This window comes from Echeneis naucrates, chromosome 8, assembly GCF_900963305.1.
Source record: "Echeneis naucrates chromosome 8, fEcheNa1.1, whole genome shotgun sequence".
NCBI lineage: Eukaryota > Metazoa > Chordata > Actinopteri > Carangiformes > Echeneidae > Echeneis > Echeneis naucrates.
Window position 1 is genome coordinate 19,776,828 of NC_042518.1, and position 14,683 is coordinate 19,791,510.

At 42.7% G+C, this 14,683-nt stretch overlaps 1 protein-coding gene across 1 annotated transcript; it reads left to right on the plus strand.

Moving 5' to 3' along the window:
• The first annotated feature begins 1,484 nt into the window (after window positions 1-1,484).
• Window positions 1,485-5,415, plus strand: LOC115047974 (gastrula zinc finger protein XlCGF57.1-like). Its single transcript, XM_029509248.1, has 2 exons — window positions 1,485-1,735; window positions 1,879-5,415. The coding sequence occupies exons 1-2, from the start codon at window positions 1,546-1,548 to the stop codon at window positions 3,318-3,320; spliced, it is 1,632 nt and encodes a 543-aa protein (XP_029365108.1). The 5' UTR covers window positions 1,485-1,545; the 3' UTR covers window positions 3,321-5,415.
• Window positions 5,416-14,683: the final 9,268 nt, after the last annotated feature.

Sequence of the window (14,683 nt, forward strand, 5' to 3'; positions counted from 1 at the left end):
ACATAGATTCTTTCTTGGCGTTGTCGGCAGGACCGGGTTTTGAGCACATTAATTGCCAAGGAGGAACCATGATGATGCCAGTGTACCCCGGGGCCCCCTGGCTCCCAAGGTTTAAAGGGCCAGGGGATGAGCTAAAATTTGGTGACTGGGAAGAACAAATTGAGGGATTGTTGGGGTCTCAAGAACTCACAGAAGCTCGCAAAGTTGCTATTGTGTTGGGAGCATTGGCTGGTGAAGCTAAAAGGCAGGTCAGTGTCCTAGAGGACGAAGAGAAAAATACTGCTATTCCTGACGAGCCCGTCTCGTCATGTCGTCAACAACAGTGCCTGGCTGTCATCTGGGATGCCAATTTATGTTAGTGCATTGATAAGTAGTTTGGGAGTGGTCAAATCAATGACAAGTGTAGGCTGGAACATGTCGGTGTTTGGCAATCTGACAGACTGCCATGACTCTTACCGAAGTTTGTCTCCTGTGAAAAGCAGCCAATCACCAAGAGACTGCTGAACACAGCAAATGTCCAGATACTGTGGATAAAAGCTGTAATACAGGATGTGATGGTTTAAGTTTAAGATTTGTTTAAGTGATGAGCAGGAACTCCACTGAGAGCAAAGCACTGCTGGGGTTTGAATGCAGGTTGTCCTGTTTACAGGAAAGGCACTTTAAGCAGCTAAGCATCAGTACTGCCAGTTTCTCTGCAGTCTGTCTCTGAAACCACGTCTGTTCATTCATCAATTCATTCATTGATTATTAATGATCAGCTCAGAACCAAACAGTGTATCATTCATCTAAACCCTGATAGTTTCTCCACACAGGAGGTCAGTGGACCATTTATTCTCATTTCATATGAATATTTCTGGACAGACATGGTCTTTATTTACTGCTTTGTTCAATTAAAAAGAATTTAAAAAAAAAACAAAACTAATGGTTTTGCACTGATCAATGTAATGATTCATATAATTTGTTCTGTTGTCCATTTGGAAATAATCATACAGCTTCAAAAATGGAGCATAATCTAAATTTGTTTTTGTATTTTTTTGATTTGCTTCTTTCAATTTCTAGATCTGCCCTCCTAATCTGACAGAGTCCTGCATTTCTTTGTCAGTTTTTTGGATTTTTTTCAGCAGGTGAATTTTTTAAATCTCTTTTACTGGTAACTGGTAACACATAAGGAGGACATTAAATGATACTGGAACAGAAAACTCTGAGCAGATCAACTCAGAGTTTGTTGAACCTGCTTTGTGAAACGGACCTCAGTTCTGAAAAGTAAAATTCATGTATGTGATACCGAATGTGACAGGAGCCTTTCGTCAGATTGGGGTATATGTTTGACTCCAGCTGTCAGTGTAATGATGTTCTGGCTGATCTTTATTTATTCATTTGTGGATTGTCTGGCAAAAGCACGAAGCAGGAGGAAGTTTTCTCACAGCTCTTTGTTTCCACTCGAGCTACATTAATGACGCATCCAAACCGGAAACGGCCGGAGCTATTCCACAGAAACGGGACTGACGGTCTTTTGTCCCTCAGCTGAAAAGTGAAGGAGGTAAAATGTCCACAGCAGAGGCCCTGCGGGGTTTTGTCACCGACAGACTCGCCGCCGCCTCCCGGGAGATCTTAGCGGCCGTGGACAGAATCGTAGCCGGATATGAGGAGGAGGCTTCGGGCTTCAGGCAGGAGATCGACCGGCAGAGGAGCCAGCTGGAGCTGTTGCAGCCCTTAGTCCTGATCCACAACACGGGTCGGTTGTTTTTATGACAAACTGAGCTTCAGAGTGAGAAAGGCTGAGGACTGTATTTGGCAGATGTAGAATGAAGCAGCTGGAGGAATAACTGTGTTCACATTGTAACTAATGAAGAGGATTTATTGAATCGTTTCTTCCAGATGTTCCGCAGCAGATGGTGATAAAAGAGGTTCCTACTGAGTTCACCTCCAGTCCGGATCCGGAGGATTCAGAAAGTCCAGTCCTTAAACAGGAACAGGAGGAGGTCTGGACCGATCAGGAAGAAGACCAGGTACTAGGATCAGAGGAGACCAGGAACCCTGTGAGGCCGTTTCAGGTGAAGAGTGAGGATGAAGAGACAAAGCTTCTGGAGATTAATGGAACAGAAGATGAACCGGCCAGGAGCTGTGATCCACAGAGTCCTCTTCAACCAGATCCAGAGGAAGAGGTCTCAGACTCCTGTAATACTGAAATCAGTGAAAATGATTCTAATGAAACCAGAGTGGCCCAGTTAGATGTGATAATAGATGAAGGTGATGTAAATGTTAGAAGGTGTGACGACAAAGAAAAACCCATCAGCTGCCCCGAGTGTGGGAAAACGTTTAAAAAAAGGTGGTATCTGAAGATTCACATGAAGACCCACACAGGGGAGAAACAGCACGGTTGTGATGTTTGTGGGAAAACATTTTTGCGGAAGGAGACTCTTAATCGTCACAAGATAGTCCACACAGGAAAGAGACTGTTCAGCTGTAATGTTTGTGGGAAAAATTTTAAACTAAAGGGAGGCCTTAACGTGCACATGGCAGTTCATAAAGGAGAGAAACTGTTGGTCTGTGACACAAGTGAGAAAGGATTCGAGCAACATTGGAATTTAACAGCACATGAGAGAGATCCCACAGGAGAGAAAACATTTATCTGCAAAGTGTGTGAAAAAGCATTTAAACAGCAGGGGGACCTTAACATGCACATGAAGAACCACACAGGGGAAAAACAGCACGGTTGTGATACTTGTGGGAAAAAATTTAAGTGGAAAGGGACTCTCAGTCGTCATATGATAGTCCACACAGGAGAGAAACAGTACAGTTGTGAAGTTTGTGGGAAAAAATTTTTGCGGAAGGGGACTCTTAGTCGTCACATGATAGTCCACACAGGGGAGAAACAGTACGGTTGTGATGTTTGTGGGAAAAAATTTTTGCGGAAGGGGACTCTTAATGTTCACATGATAGTCCACACAGGGGAGAGGCTGTTCAGTTGTGATGTTTGTGGGGAAACATTTCAGCGACAATCAAATCTTAAGCTTCACATGATAAGACACTCGGAAGAGAAACCGTTTGGCTGCTCATTTTGTGGCAAAAGATTTAAGCGTCGGGATTATATTAAATCACACATGGTAGTCCACACAGGAGAGAGACGGTTTGGCTGCTCATTTTGTGGCAAAAGATTTAAGAGAGAGGAATATCTTAAAGTACACATGAAATTCCACAAAGGAGAGAAACCCTTCAGCTGTGATGTTTGTGGGAAAAGATATAAACTAAAGAAAATCCTTAAAATACACATGAAGGTCCATACAGAAGAAAAACCATTTGGTTGTGGCGACTGTTGAATCGTTGCTGGTTGACCAAATTTAAACGGTAACATGTTTGGTCATTTTTAACTTTTAACTTTTTTACTTTTTTTATCCTCACTCATTTGTGTTTTTGGATATTTGTTGATCTGCATTAAATTGTTCCTTTAATTCAATATAAAATATTTGTGAAAGACCTTTTTTCTCTGAATCAGTTGTCACTCCAGTTGAGAGGAGGAAGATGATGAAGACTGAAGGAAAGTGGGGCTGCTCAGCTCTGAAAAGTAAAATCCATGTGTGTGATACAGAGTGCGACAGGAAACAGCGCTGATTGGTCACATTTAAGTAATAATATCAACCATTAGTCAGATGGGGTATATGGGGTATATGTTTGACTCCAGCTGTCAGTATAATCAGTTCTGACTGATCTAACTTCTATATTAATTTGTGGATTGATTGGTAAAAGCACGAAGCAGTAAGTTTTCTCACAGCTCTTTGTTTCCACTCGGGCCACGTTAATGACGCAGCCAAACCGGAATCGGGACTTAAGACCATTGTAAGACTTTAAAAAAAATTTAATTTAATAGTATTTTTTGGGGGAAGGAGTTATTTTCTTTATTTACGACAATTTAAATCTGGCCCCGCTGTGGCTAACTGCCACCACGTATCGCTGGTGTTTTTCTATGCAACTTGACGGCTTTGACACCTGTTGGGATCGCCTCACATGTGCTCTGAAAAGAACAATAGAGAGGCCTACATGTCCCTCCAAAAGCCTGGGCCAGAGTTGTCTGCCTGTTTGAAAACAGCCCCCATGATCCAGGCTTAAGGTGTGAATCTGAGTTTGAAGTGACCCTCTGCTGACGCTTTTTCCCAGTGCAACAGTTGCAGTAGAGAGCTGTCCCAGCTGTCTTCTCGACCGGATTGCCAAAGGGAGCAACATCAAACATTTGACCCCTACCACCACAAAACCTCGGTTACAGTCTTCAACTCGCAGGATGAGCACAGACTGCTGTGTTTTGTTGTTTTTGTTTTTTTTAACTCCTTGAACCCAACGCAGACTGCCGCACAATCAGCTGATCTCACATGCTGCAAAGACCAGCACGCCAACTTTGTTACCAGAACCTAACAAAGTACATCGTTTTCTCCTGTGATCTTTCCCCCTGCTGCCAAGGAACTCATCATGCCACGGTTGTCTGAGGAGCAACATGGACCGCTCGACCAAGCCGAAGAATGCACTGTGGACACTCTCTCTCCCTTTTACTCCCTCAGTCCGGAGGAGCGGAGCAATAAAAGTAAGAGGCAGAGACAGGGCAGAGACAATTAGAATAGTGTGTATTTTGTTTTGTTTTGTTTTATTTCCTTTCAATCCCATAAGTCGTAAACTTGATTGGTGCTACAGATCTCTTGTGTTGGCCATCACCGTGATCAGTGATTAAGCATTATCACTAATTAAAGGACCAATACCCGACCAGTGAACTCTGTTTGCCAGCTCCGCTATTGTGTAGTGATATTGTATTTATCAACTGTGGCGACATTGTCTGTGATCTATTTATCCTTCTCTTTTCTCCCCCTCACACACACTCACACACTATACATTCACCTTGCCTTGATTGTAATTGCGTGATCTCAGATCTGATACCGTGTTACTGCTACTTCAGTAACTAGGCCCAAGGACCTCATTCTCTCTCTCTTTCTCTCTCTCTCTCTTTGTTCACGCCATTCACACGCTGCGATTAGTTGCCATCTTGGCTCCGACGGGTGCATAGTTGTCATCACTCCATTGCCATCTTGGCCAACACTGCGGCCATCTTTGCTGCTCACACACACACACACTCTCACACACTACTTCTCTCTCTTCCCCACACGCACATACACAGTCAAGACCCATAGATAGACTGGTGTGATTGCTGTTGCTGTGCCATTGTGATTGTCATTGCTACCACTATTAATTAGTGTTGCTGCGCATGATATTGCCATTGTTACTGCTAGAGCTATCACCATCGCTAAGGCTATCGACGCTGCTAATCCACCTTTATTATGTTTGCGTTACCTATTGTAGTTAGTAGCTGATGTGTGCCATTGGATAATTGAAGTGTAACATCCATTTATCCTGAGTGATGTTGCTTTGAATGATTATTGCCATGAATAAATTCAGAATAAATTTAAACCTTCATTGTTTGTGATTATTGTGGTTGTAATTGTGACAATTGCTGGATTCATAACAGTCAGTGCTCAAATTCACTCCTTTTTGTTAACCTTCTGAGGCTGTATATTGATTTTGCTAGTTTAGACATTGGTCCCTGGTAACAAGGTGGTGCCCCGAAATTTACTCCTTACAGTAAACATTATTAGATATTATTAGATGTCGTGGATAACCAGTAGAAAATGAGTGAGTGAGTGAGCGGTTCCAACTAATATGTTCAGTTAGTCTGACATTCATGGATTGCCTATCTTTGAAAGATAACAGAGACCTGTTTAGATGATTTAGATGATTTAATCTTGTTAAAATGTAAGGTATCTTGGGGGGCAGGCTCCAATCCTCATCCCAAACAACACCACAATGTTAAGGGACGGCCCAAGAATGTGAGTAGATTAAACAAAGTACGTCCCTAGGTGGGCTCCAACCAACATCCTTTCAGTTAACAGCCGAATGCACTGACCCATTGAGACATGATGGCCAGCAGCTGTAGTTACACTTTTTAAGCCTCAGCTAGATTAATGTTGGTTCAAACTGAGAAGTGAAGATATTCATAGTTGGTCTATGTATGCTGGATGGATGGATGCAAGTGGATTAAACACAGCACGTCCCTGGGTGGGTTCCAGAAAACCACTCTGCCATCCTGACGCGTCCAGCTACCAGTCTCTGATGAGGAAACAGAAAAGTTAATGCTGCCTTTGATAGCACAGTGTCAGCTACACAGTGCATTGCAGTTTGGGGGTGCCCATGCTGTGCATCACCTGCCTGGTGAACGCATGGCACCAGGATCCACTGTGGGGAAAAAGGCAAGCTGGCAGAGGCAGAGTTCTGCTGGGTAACTTTTAGTCTATTTAGTCTTTGTTTGCTTAATGTGAAACTGCTTCATCCCTTGCTTGTCAAAGGATGAAGCAGTTTCACATTGACTGGTTTGTTAAATGAACTGGCTGGTTTGACCCTGACTGGTTTGTTTAATGTGAAACTTTCACATTAAACAAGCAAACAGAGCTTTTATTAAAATGGCCAAGTTTACCATCCAACACAGAAATTCATTCAGAAAATCTGAACTACAAACGTGCCTCTTCCCAATAACACTGAACAGGGTTAAGAACACCTGCACAGAACATTCGGCCACATTCAACAAGGACAGAAAATGGAAGAGGAGCATTTGTACATGAGGGCTTTTCTGACCATGGTCCTCAGAACAAATGTCCATCCCTCTTGAATGAGAAGACAAATTATACAGCTAAAGGGTTCCTTTGATAGCTTTGATAATCTATCAAATTATCAAAACAGTAGCATGTTTCATCCTCCGGTAATGTACCCCCCTTCCCCCACCAAATACTTGGTATTACCCAACCCACCTTTTCTGCCCGCTGTATGTTTGGCATGGATGGAGACAGCAGAAGCATGGAAAGAGCACGAAAAGGCGGACAGACAACAATTTTTCATTGTTGGTCAACACCTACCCCTAATAAAAAAAAGAGCTAATACCCGTATCATTAAGTTAGGTGATGATTTGTGACTGGAGTTGGCAGGCTAGTTGTTAGATTGCAGTGTCCTGTGAGGTAAAGCCAGAAGGTGTCAGGGATGTACTGTGTAGGACCGAATGTCAGTTTTGCTGACTTTGCTCCAATACACAGTGTTGCGTAGTGGCGTTACTGGTTTAACTACATTTCTCAGTAGCGTGGTCATAATGTCGCTTTTTTCCACGTCAAATATCTTTTCAGTAGTGAAGCTATTTTACTGACCAAATAACGCGATAGCCTACACAGAAGCTACATTTCCCCGCCGTTTCAAATTTTTAAATACAGCGGAGTTTCTGCTGTGGTCTGAAGCGGTAACCATGACAATGCTGCTCCATCTGACGTTATGTAGACTGCAAAATTTTTCACTGTGAATTTACAATAAATAAATTGATAAGTTTTGCATGACTTTCACAGTAAGGATTACAGAAATATACTGTGAATTGTACTCACAACAATTTACTGCAATTTCACAACTGTGATATTACAATCGATTGTTGTAAAAGCACAACTGTATAATGTAACTTCACAACTTCAATTACAAAGCAATTACTGTGATATTACAGTACATTACTTGGGAATTACAACCTTTTGCTGTACATCATAACAACAAGGCCCTGTACTTGTATGTACTGTGAAAGTAATGTAAAAACTGACACTAATTTACTGTGAAAGCAACATAGAGTTTCCTTTTACTGTGAATTTACAATCATTGTACAATTAAAATCAACCCCCCACTTATTCAACATGCATGATAAGAAATTCTAGAATTCAACTTCCTACTCATAAAATTTCCAAAACCATCGTAAAATGCAGATAAATTGTGCAGAAACTTGCAATACAATACACACCCAGCTGTGTCACATTAACAGAGGCTAGAAATGAGGCCTACATGGCAAGAGAGGAAGGGAGAGAGAAATAGAGGGATGTCCTGAAGGGGTCAGATGCTTCTTTCTGCCTCAAACATTCTATAATCCATAGGCAACAGTGTTGTACAAACATTCTGTAGTGCAAAGTTTCTGTACTTTATCATTTATTATTTATGGCATTAAGCTCTGAGTTCAGTTTGATAAATATATAAATAAGGCAATGTAGATGATAAACATTTGATAGAATGTATACAGTAATAATTCATTTTACACATAATTTTTATAAATTAAGTTAAGCAACAGAGAGTAATATGTACACCTTCTCGTCAAACTTGACAGGTCCTTTGATCTTTTGACCCCTCCCCTCTCAACCAATGAGAGTGTTTCCTGGCCCCTAACCACTCTCCTAGTGTGTCCATGCCTGTAGTGATGAGGTCACAGCCAATCAGATCATTCAAGGGAGGGTATGAGCAGAATACATGAGGAGGACCTGTTGTTACAAACTGACGTCTATCTGATAAGTAGGATTTGAACCACCTTAGTGCAGTTCCTTTAATTCCAATTTCACGTTCCAGTCTCTGTAGCAAAATATTATTATTTATTTATTATCTATGGTGTCGAATGCAGCACTAAGATCTAGAAGGAGAAGTATGGAGGCTGATCCATTGTCTGAAGCCTTTAGAATATCATTGGAGACTTTAACCAGCGCTGTTTCTGTGCTTTGATGGGCTCTAAATCCTGACTGAAACTCTTCAAACAAACTCTTCCCATCCAGATTGGTCGTGTAGTTGTTTTGCTACAGCTTTCTCAATGATTTTAGAAATAAATGGAAGGTTCGATATGGGTCTATAGTTTGCCAAAACATCTGGATCAAGATTAGGCTTTTTAAGCTGGGGTTTGATGACCGTGGTCTTAAGTGCCTGAGGTACATAACCCAGAAATAAAGTCAGATTAATGAAATCTAGAATGAACGGCTCAATTAAAAGAAAGATCTCTTTAAAGTACTGGGTCTAATAGGCAGGTTGACGGTCTGGATGATGAAACTATAGAAGCTAGCTCTGAGAGATTCAGAGGTGAGAATGATTCCAGATGTAAAAGAAGTGTTGCAGCTGATTCAGGATTTGTTGTATTCAGTAGGAGATTTTTATCTAATGTAGGCAAGAGCTAATAAATTCTGTCTCTGATCATGAGAATTTTATCTGTAAAAAAGTCCATAAAATCATCACTGCTTAGAGCTAAGGGGATCACTGGTTCAACTGAGCTATGGCTCTCTGTCAGCCTGGCTACAGTGCTGAAGAGAAACCTGGGGTTGTTCTTGTTTTCTTCTATGAGTGCTGAGTAATATGAACTTCTCGCACTGCGTAGAGCTTTTTTCCATGTTTTTAGGCTGTCTTTCCAGGCTCTGTGAGACTCTTCTGACTTACTGGAACGCCAATTTCTTTCTAATTTCCTTGATATCTGCTTTAAGGCACGGATTTGGTAATTATACCAGGGAGCCAGCCTCCTCAGATTGAATACTTTCTTTTTGAGAGGGGCTAGTCACAAGGTCAACAACCTGCGTATGGGAGAAATCCTCATGTGAATTTAGTCAAAGATTTACGGAAGGTTATTACAGATGCGCCGAGCAATTTGCGGACGTGTTCAACACGTTTCTTAGACATATCAATTTGGACATGAAACTAGTCTTTAACAACATTCACAAGAAATTTGAATATCACGCCAGGGGTCAGGTTCATCTTCGTTGTTTTCCACCCGTGGCTTATATCCTGGGTGTAAAGCCTGGAGAATGGATCAAGTTGAATCAAAGATGGCTCCTTACCCTGCGGATATAAGAGCGGGGATGTACCACCTCTACTGTTACACAGACGTGATACAACACCAGGTGGTGGGTGACGCTTACTCTCCTCTCTTGAGAATCGGCAATGTGCAGGGAACGCACAGGGACGTGATCACACAATATTTCAACCCCGCTTGCTATCTGCCCGTGGCCAAGAACCACATTGAAATAATTTGCATAGAGATTAAATCGGATCAAAACCTACCCGTCGATTTCACCTTTGGAAGACTGTGCTGAAATTACATTTCAGACCCATCAAAACTCTTTCTGGTGTATGAAAAAAAATGATTCAGAGTCTCAAAACAGACCCTCACCATTTTGTGAGTTATTATGAAAATCAAGTAGGGGGAGCACTTCCCGGCTTTTACGGGTCCCCTGTGATGTATGGGAGAGGTAAAGACTCTGTATTTAGTAAGTTATTTCGTTTTGTAGCGCCTTTGGTGTGAAAGGGCTTTGCGGTTGCTAAACCTCACATCAAAACGGCGGCCAAAAACATAGCCTCAGAAGAGTTTATCCGCACCGTGGGTAAATTATCCGGCGGTGGTGGGCGAGAGAGCCCTGGATCTCAAGAGGGCGCCAGAGGTATCATGGTTTTGGCCAGAAGACGTAGGAAGAGACCTCCTGGGGAGCGTGTTGTTTTGGGAGGGCCGAGGGTAAAAAAAACGCAAAGGAGGCTTCAAGAAGAAATCAGTCGGAAGAAACTGGTGACTCGGTGGTTGTCACCAATGGGCCCAACAAAGGCCTGTGCAAGAGAGCTGCTTTCACCTCTGAGTCCAAAGAGGTCCACCTGCTGGGACCTCTCCACGCTGACATATTTCTCAGCAAGAGGCTTTTTCTGAACACGGTGGATTTGAGAGTCAAGCTAACCAGAGCCAGCAACGCCTTCAGCCTCATGTGCACCATGACACCACCTACCGTTTAAAAGGGCTGGGAGCCTCTCTGTTGGTGAAAAAAGCCACCGTGGCCCGCGCGGTGCGTTTAGGACATGCTGCGGCCTTAGCAAAGGGAAATGCTCTCTATAATAATATAATAAATAGAATCTATTTCTGGGGACCATGCCCAAATATGTTGTTTTGGCTATGGTGCACCACGAAGCTTTCACAGGTAGAAGAGACTTGTCTCCGTTCAATTTTATCCACAACAACGTGGAATACCTGGCTCTGTGTCGGGATGGGAGACAAATTCCGGCCAAAGGTTTTCAACCTCAATTTAACCGAGGTATGTCCATCAGAGAGTTTTACAACATGTTTACCACCACAGGGAGACACTTGAAAGATTTACCTCTAAGCATCAACAGGTTAGAATTTGAGCAGGGTTACTCTCTGTCTTTAACCTCAACGCCACTGAAAACCCTGTTTCCAATGGAAATGAGATTCAGGGTGCTGTTATCTCATACCACCACCCTGATCGTTTACGCTTGCTACGAATCTATTTTGGAAATCAACTCCAAGCAACAACTGTTGGTGGATTACTACTAAAAGTTAAACTGACGCAAAAAATTAATAACCTTCAGCTGGAAAGTCTCATGTATCGTTTACTGGGAAATGTTTTCTGTGGGGTTTGTGCCTCGGATCAGTTGCCTTTACTGACGTCATCTTTCACACTCCCCGCCTACATAATTGTGAACACACATCCGGGACACAAGCCCGGAGAACACTGGTTGGCCTTTACACTGGAAAAAGACGGAACGCGGACTTTTTTCAACTCTTTTGGATTCCCTCCTGATTTTATACACTACCCTAAACACATTTTAACATTTTTAGAAAAATGGTGCACAACCGTGTCATATCACAGCAGACAGCTGCAGCACACCTTGTCTATGGCCTGCGGCCAGCATTGTGTTTCTTATTTATGTCACAGAGCCTGCGGTTTAACTTTTGAAAATGTTTTATCTTTGTACGCCGGTGAAGACGAGGCATTGAAAAATTATGATACGGTGACTCATTTTGTGAAAAAATATCAAAGCTGTACGGGGAGTCGTAAAGACTCTCACCACACCGTCTGCTCTTTACAATTGTTTAAAGATTGTCACAATTTGGATAAGAAATAAAAGACGCACACACAAAAAAGAAAACAGTCTCAAGCGTGTTTTCTTTTTTCAACTATTAACTTTATTAAAATTCAATCCACAGAGGTTTCTTCATATCTTTATATCTTTTCTCCACCGGGGGTGTTTCTTCTTCATCATCATCATCATCATCATCTCTTCTCTCTTTGGGGGGCATGCTCCATCGTGGGGATAGGATGATTTTCTTCCGAGCCGTTTCAAAACCAGCACCACCACCACCGCTCTCTTCCACTTCCTCCTCTTCCTCATCCCCCGTTCTGAGTCTGCTGTATTGTTTGCAAGCTTGAGGGTTATTCACGGAGGATAGGGGAATGTTGACCTCCGTAAGAGTATTTAAAAAAACCATCCAACTTTTCCACAAATTCACCGTTTGGAGTCCATACACCATTGCTCTTGCTTAATTTCTTCATGCTATAGGAAGCATTTTTATGATTGCAATGAGCGAGGTTTTGCAGTACTTCAGTTACCGTGTCGTCCTGTTGTCGTTGTTGTTGTTGCTGTAGCAACGGCTCCGCCTCTTCTTCTTCTGCAGCGGCATCAGCTGTACGATGTCTCTTCACCGCCCCCTCTCTGTCATCTTGTTTGATGAGGGTGAGATATCTTTGCAACAGGGCGTTGTATTTTTTAATTTTCTCATTAAGGGGTTATTCCCGCCTCGTTTAATATAACCCAAATTTTTTCATCCGAATCACTTTAGGCGGCACGTCTCATGGTTTTTGTGAATCAGACCGCCAAGAAGCTGACCAAACATGGGTACCACGGCAGAGAGCAGAGGTAAAAGAAAACCTCTGGTCTGTTTCATCAAAACCCCTCGTTTTCTCTTCAGACTAGTTTTTCTGTCTGCCAGCAGTCGGCTTTTGAGTTTTTTTATATTGACGCGTTCAACGGCACGTTTCCTTTCAACACGTTTAAACAGAGCTCACTGAAACACTGAAGAAAGTCTGTGGAACAGTGCTGGAGAATGTCTTTACGTTTCAACGGTGTGGCTCGACTCAAGGCCCTCAGTAAAGGAGCGTTCCTTTTTATACGCGCTGACATACAATTTTTTTTTTTTTTCCAAATATGTAAATTATTTCACTTTATTTTAGGCAAATAAACCACCGGCCACGGATGAGGCAGTATTCCCACCCTGAGTCTGAATCTTTCTGGACAGGCAGGTGTGAGGTCCACCAATAAATAACCGAAAAGGATCTTGCGTGACATATTGACCGGGACATATTTGTTGAGCCAATATGTTGATTTGTAATTTGTCCAGTGGATTTTTAAACAGCACCAGGTAATTACTGTTTAAGCTGATGGTGCGACTGTATTTACCTTTGTAAAATACATTTTGGGTTAGCAGCATCATGCTCATATTTTTATGGTGTCTGTATTGCGTGAAAATTCTTACCACTTCTGGATGATCCTTGTAATAATACATCATCTAATATAATGAGATGGCTTTGTTGAGGGGGAAATAATTGAGCGTCTTCAGAAGAATCCGGCAGTCCTTCGACAAATTTAATATTTTTTCTTTTGCAGTTCTTCGTACATGCTTCGATAAGAAGTATAAATCCATACAATATTCTCAGGTACACGGTTCATCACGTTTTCCAATACATTTTTTACAAAAAAAGTTTTTCTACAACTCCCTCCCCCTCCCCTCTCTCAGCACGCCCTCCGCCAATCGTCTGACACTGCCAAAGTTGACTCTTTGACAGCTGTCTGCGTAATACCTTTGACTTTGAGCACCGCTTTTTTCTTGTTCCTGGTCTGATAAGCGTAGCTTTTAGGACCGGCTGTAGCAGTTGTATGCTGTCTCCGTCTAATTCGTCAGTCTAATCCCCCAGGTAGTTGCCCAGAGGCAGTGTGTTTTGGCCCTTTCTAATGGTGTAAATGAGGCTGTCTGTGTCAAAGTAAAGAACTATGTCCTGCATCTGTTCCAAGTAACCGTACAATTTTAATCTGCCGTAGGCCGTGGTGAAAGCGGCTACAAACACATTGTCTGCCTTGTTGGGAGGGGTGATGTAGCGATCTCCGTGCACCCACTGGATCAGAGCCACTCTGTCGTTGATGAAGTTAAAGTATTTGACTTTGTGCTTTTCTGAAAACATAAAAGAGAAAAACTCTTTGGGTTCTGTGATGAGAGACGTCTGACAGAGGTTATTTCTCTGAGCAAGCTTTCCCCAGAAGCTGTTGAGACACAATTTAGAAATTTGTCTTTTTGCCAGATTTGGTTTAATTTGGGAGGCGTCCAGCAAAATACCCTGACGTGTCTGATAGTCCCTGATGTATCTTTCCCTGTTCTGTTCATCTACGACCTCAGGCGAAGTCTCTTCTTTGCCATTCAAAAATGTCTGCATGTACTTTAGAAAGATGGCTTTGTCCCTGCAATCAAAATGCCATACTTCTGTGATCTTGGCCAAACGATAACCCATCTCCAAAGCCTTGTTAGACTTAGACGTGACCCAGAACCCCTTTAAAGCTCTGGCCTTGTCACTGTGAGTGCACACCCCCTGCTGAAAATTCATCTCTGCGCAGGCGCGGCACAGAGTAAACACCAGTTTACCGGAGAGAGTTCTGTAGGGTAGAACGGGGAAAAACAAACCTCTGGGCAGATTCACTACGGCTTTGATTATCCCAAAGTAGCTGCTGGGGTGTTCAAAAGGATTATTTCAGGGTGACCCAGAGGATAAAGGAACCTGCAATTTACATAGGGATACAGGGAGGTCACGTCCACGTAGCGGACGGTCTCGTCAGGCTCTGCCATGTGCCTCCGTACAAAGCCTCGCGGGGTGACAGAGGCTGAGGAGCGTCATAACATCTGAGAAAATCTTTCACTCCCTCGTGTGTTTTTTCATCTCCCAGCACCCACCTGTGCTCCCTCATGACGACCGGTGTTACGCCATGCACCGAACGTAACCTCTCC

Bases quoted from the DNA above. Each gene is read 5' to 3' on its own strand.
- LOC115047974 (XM_029509248.1), top strand. From the start codon at position 1,546: ATGTCCACAGCAGAGGCCCTGCGGGGTTTTGTCACCGACAGACTCGCC. The intron at 1,736-1,878 runs GTCGGTTGTTTT...CGTTTCTTCCAG, and splicing joins AGTCCTGATCCACAACACGG to ATGTTCCGCAGCAGATGGTG.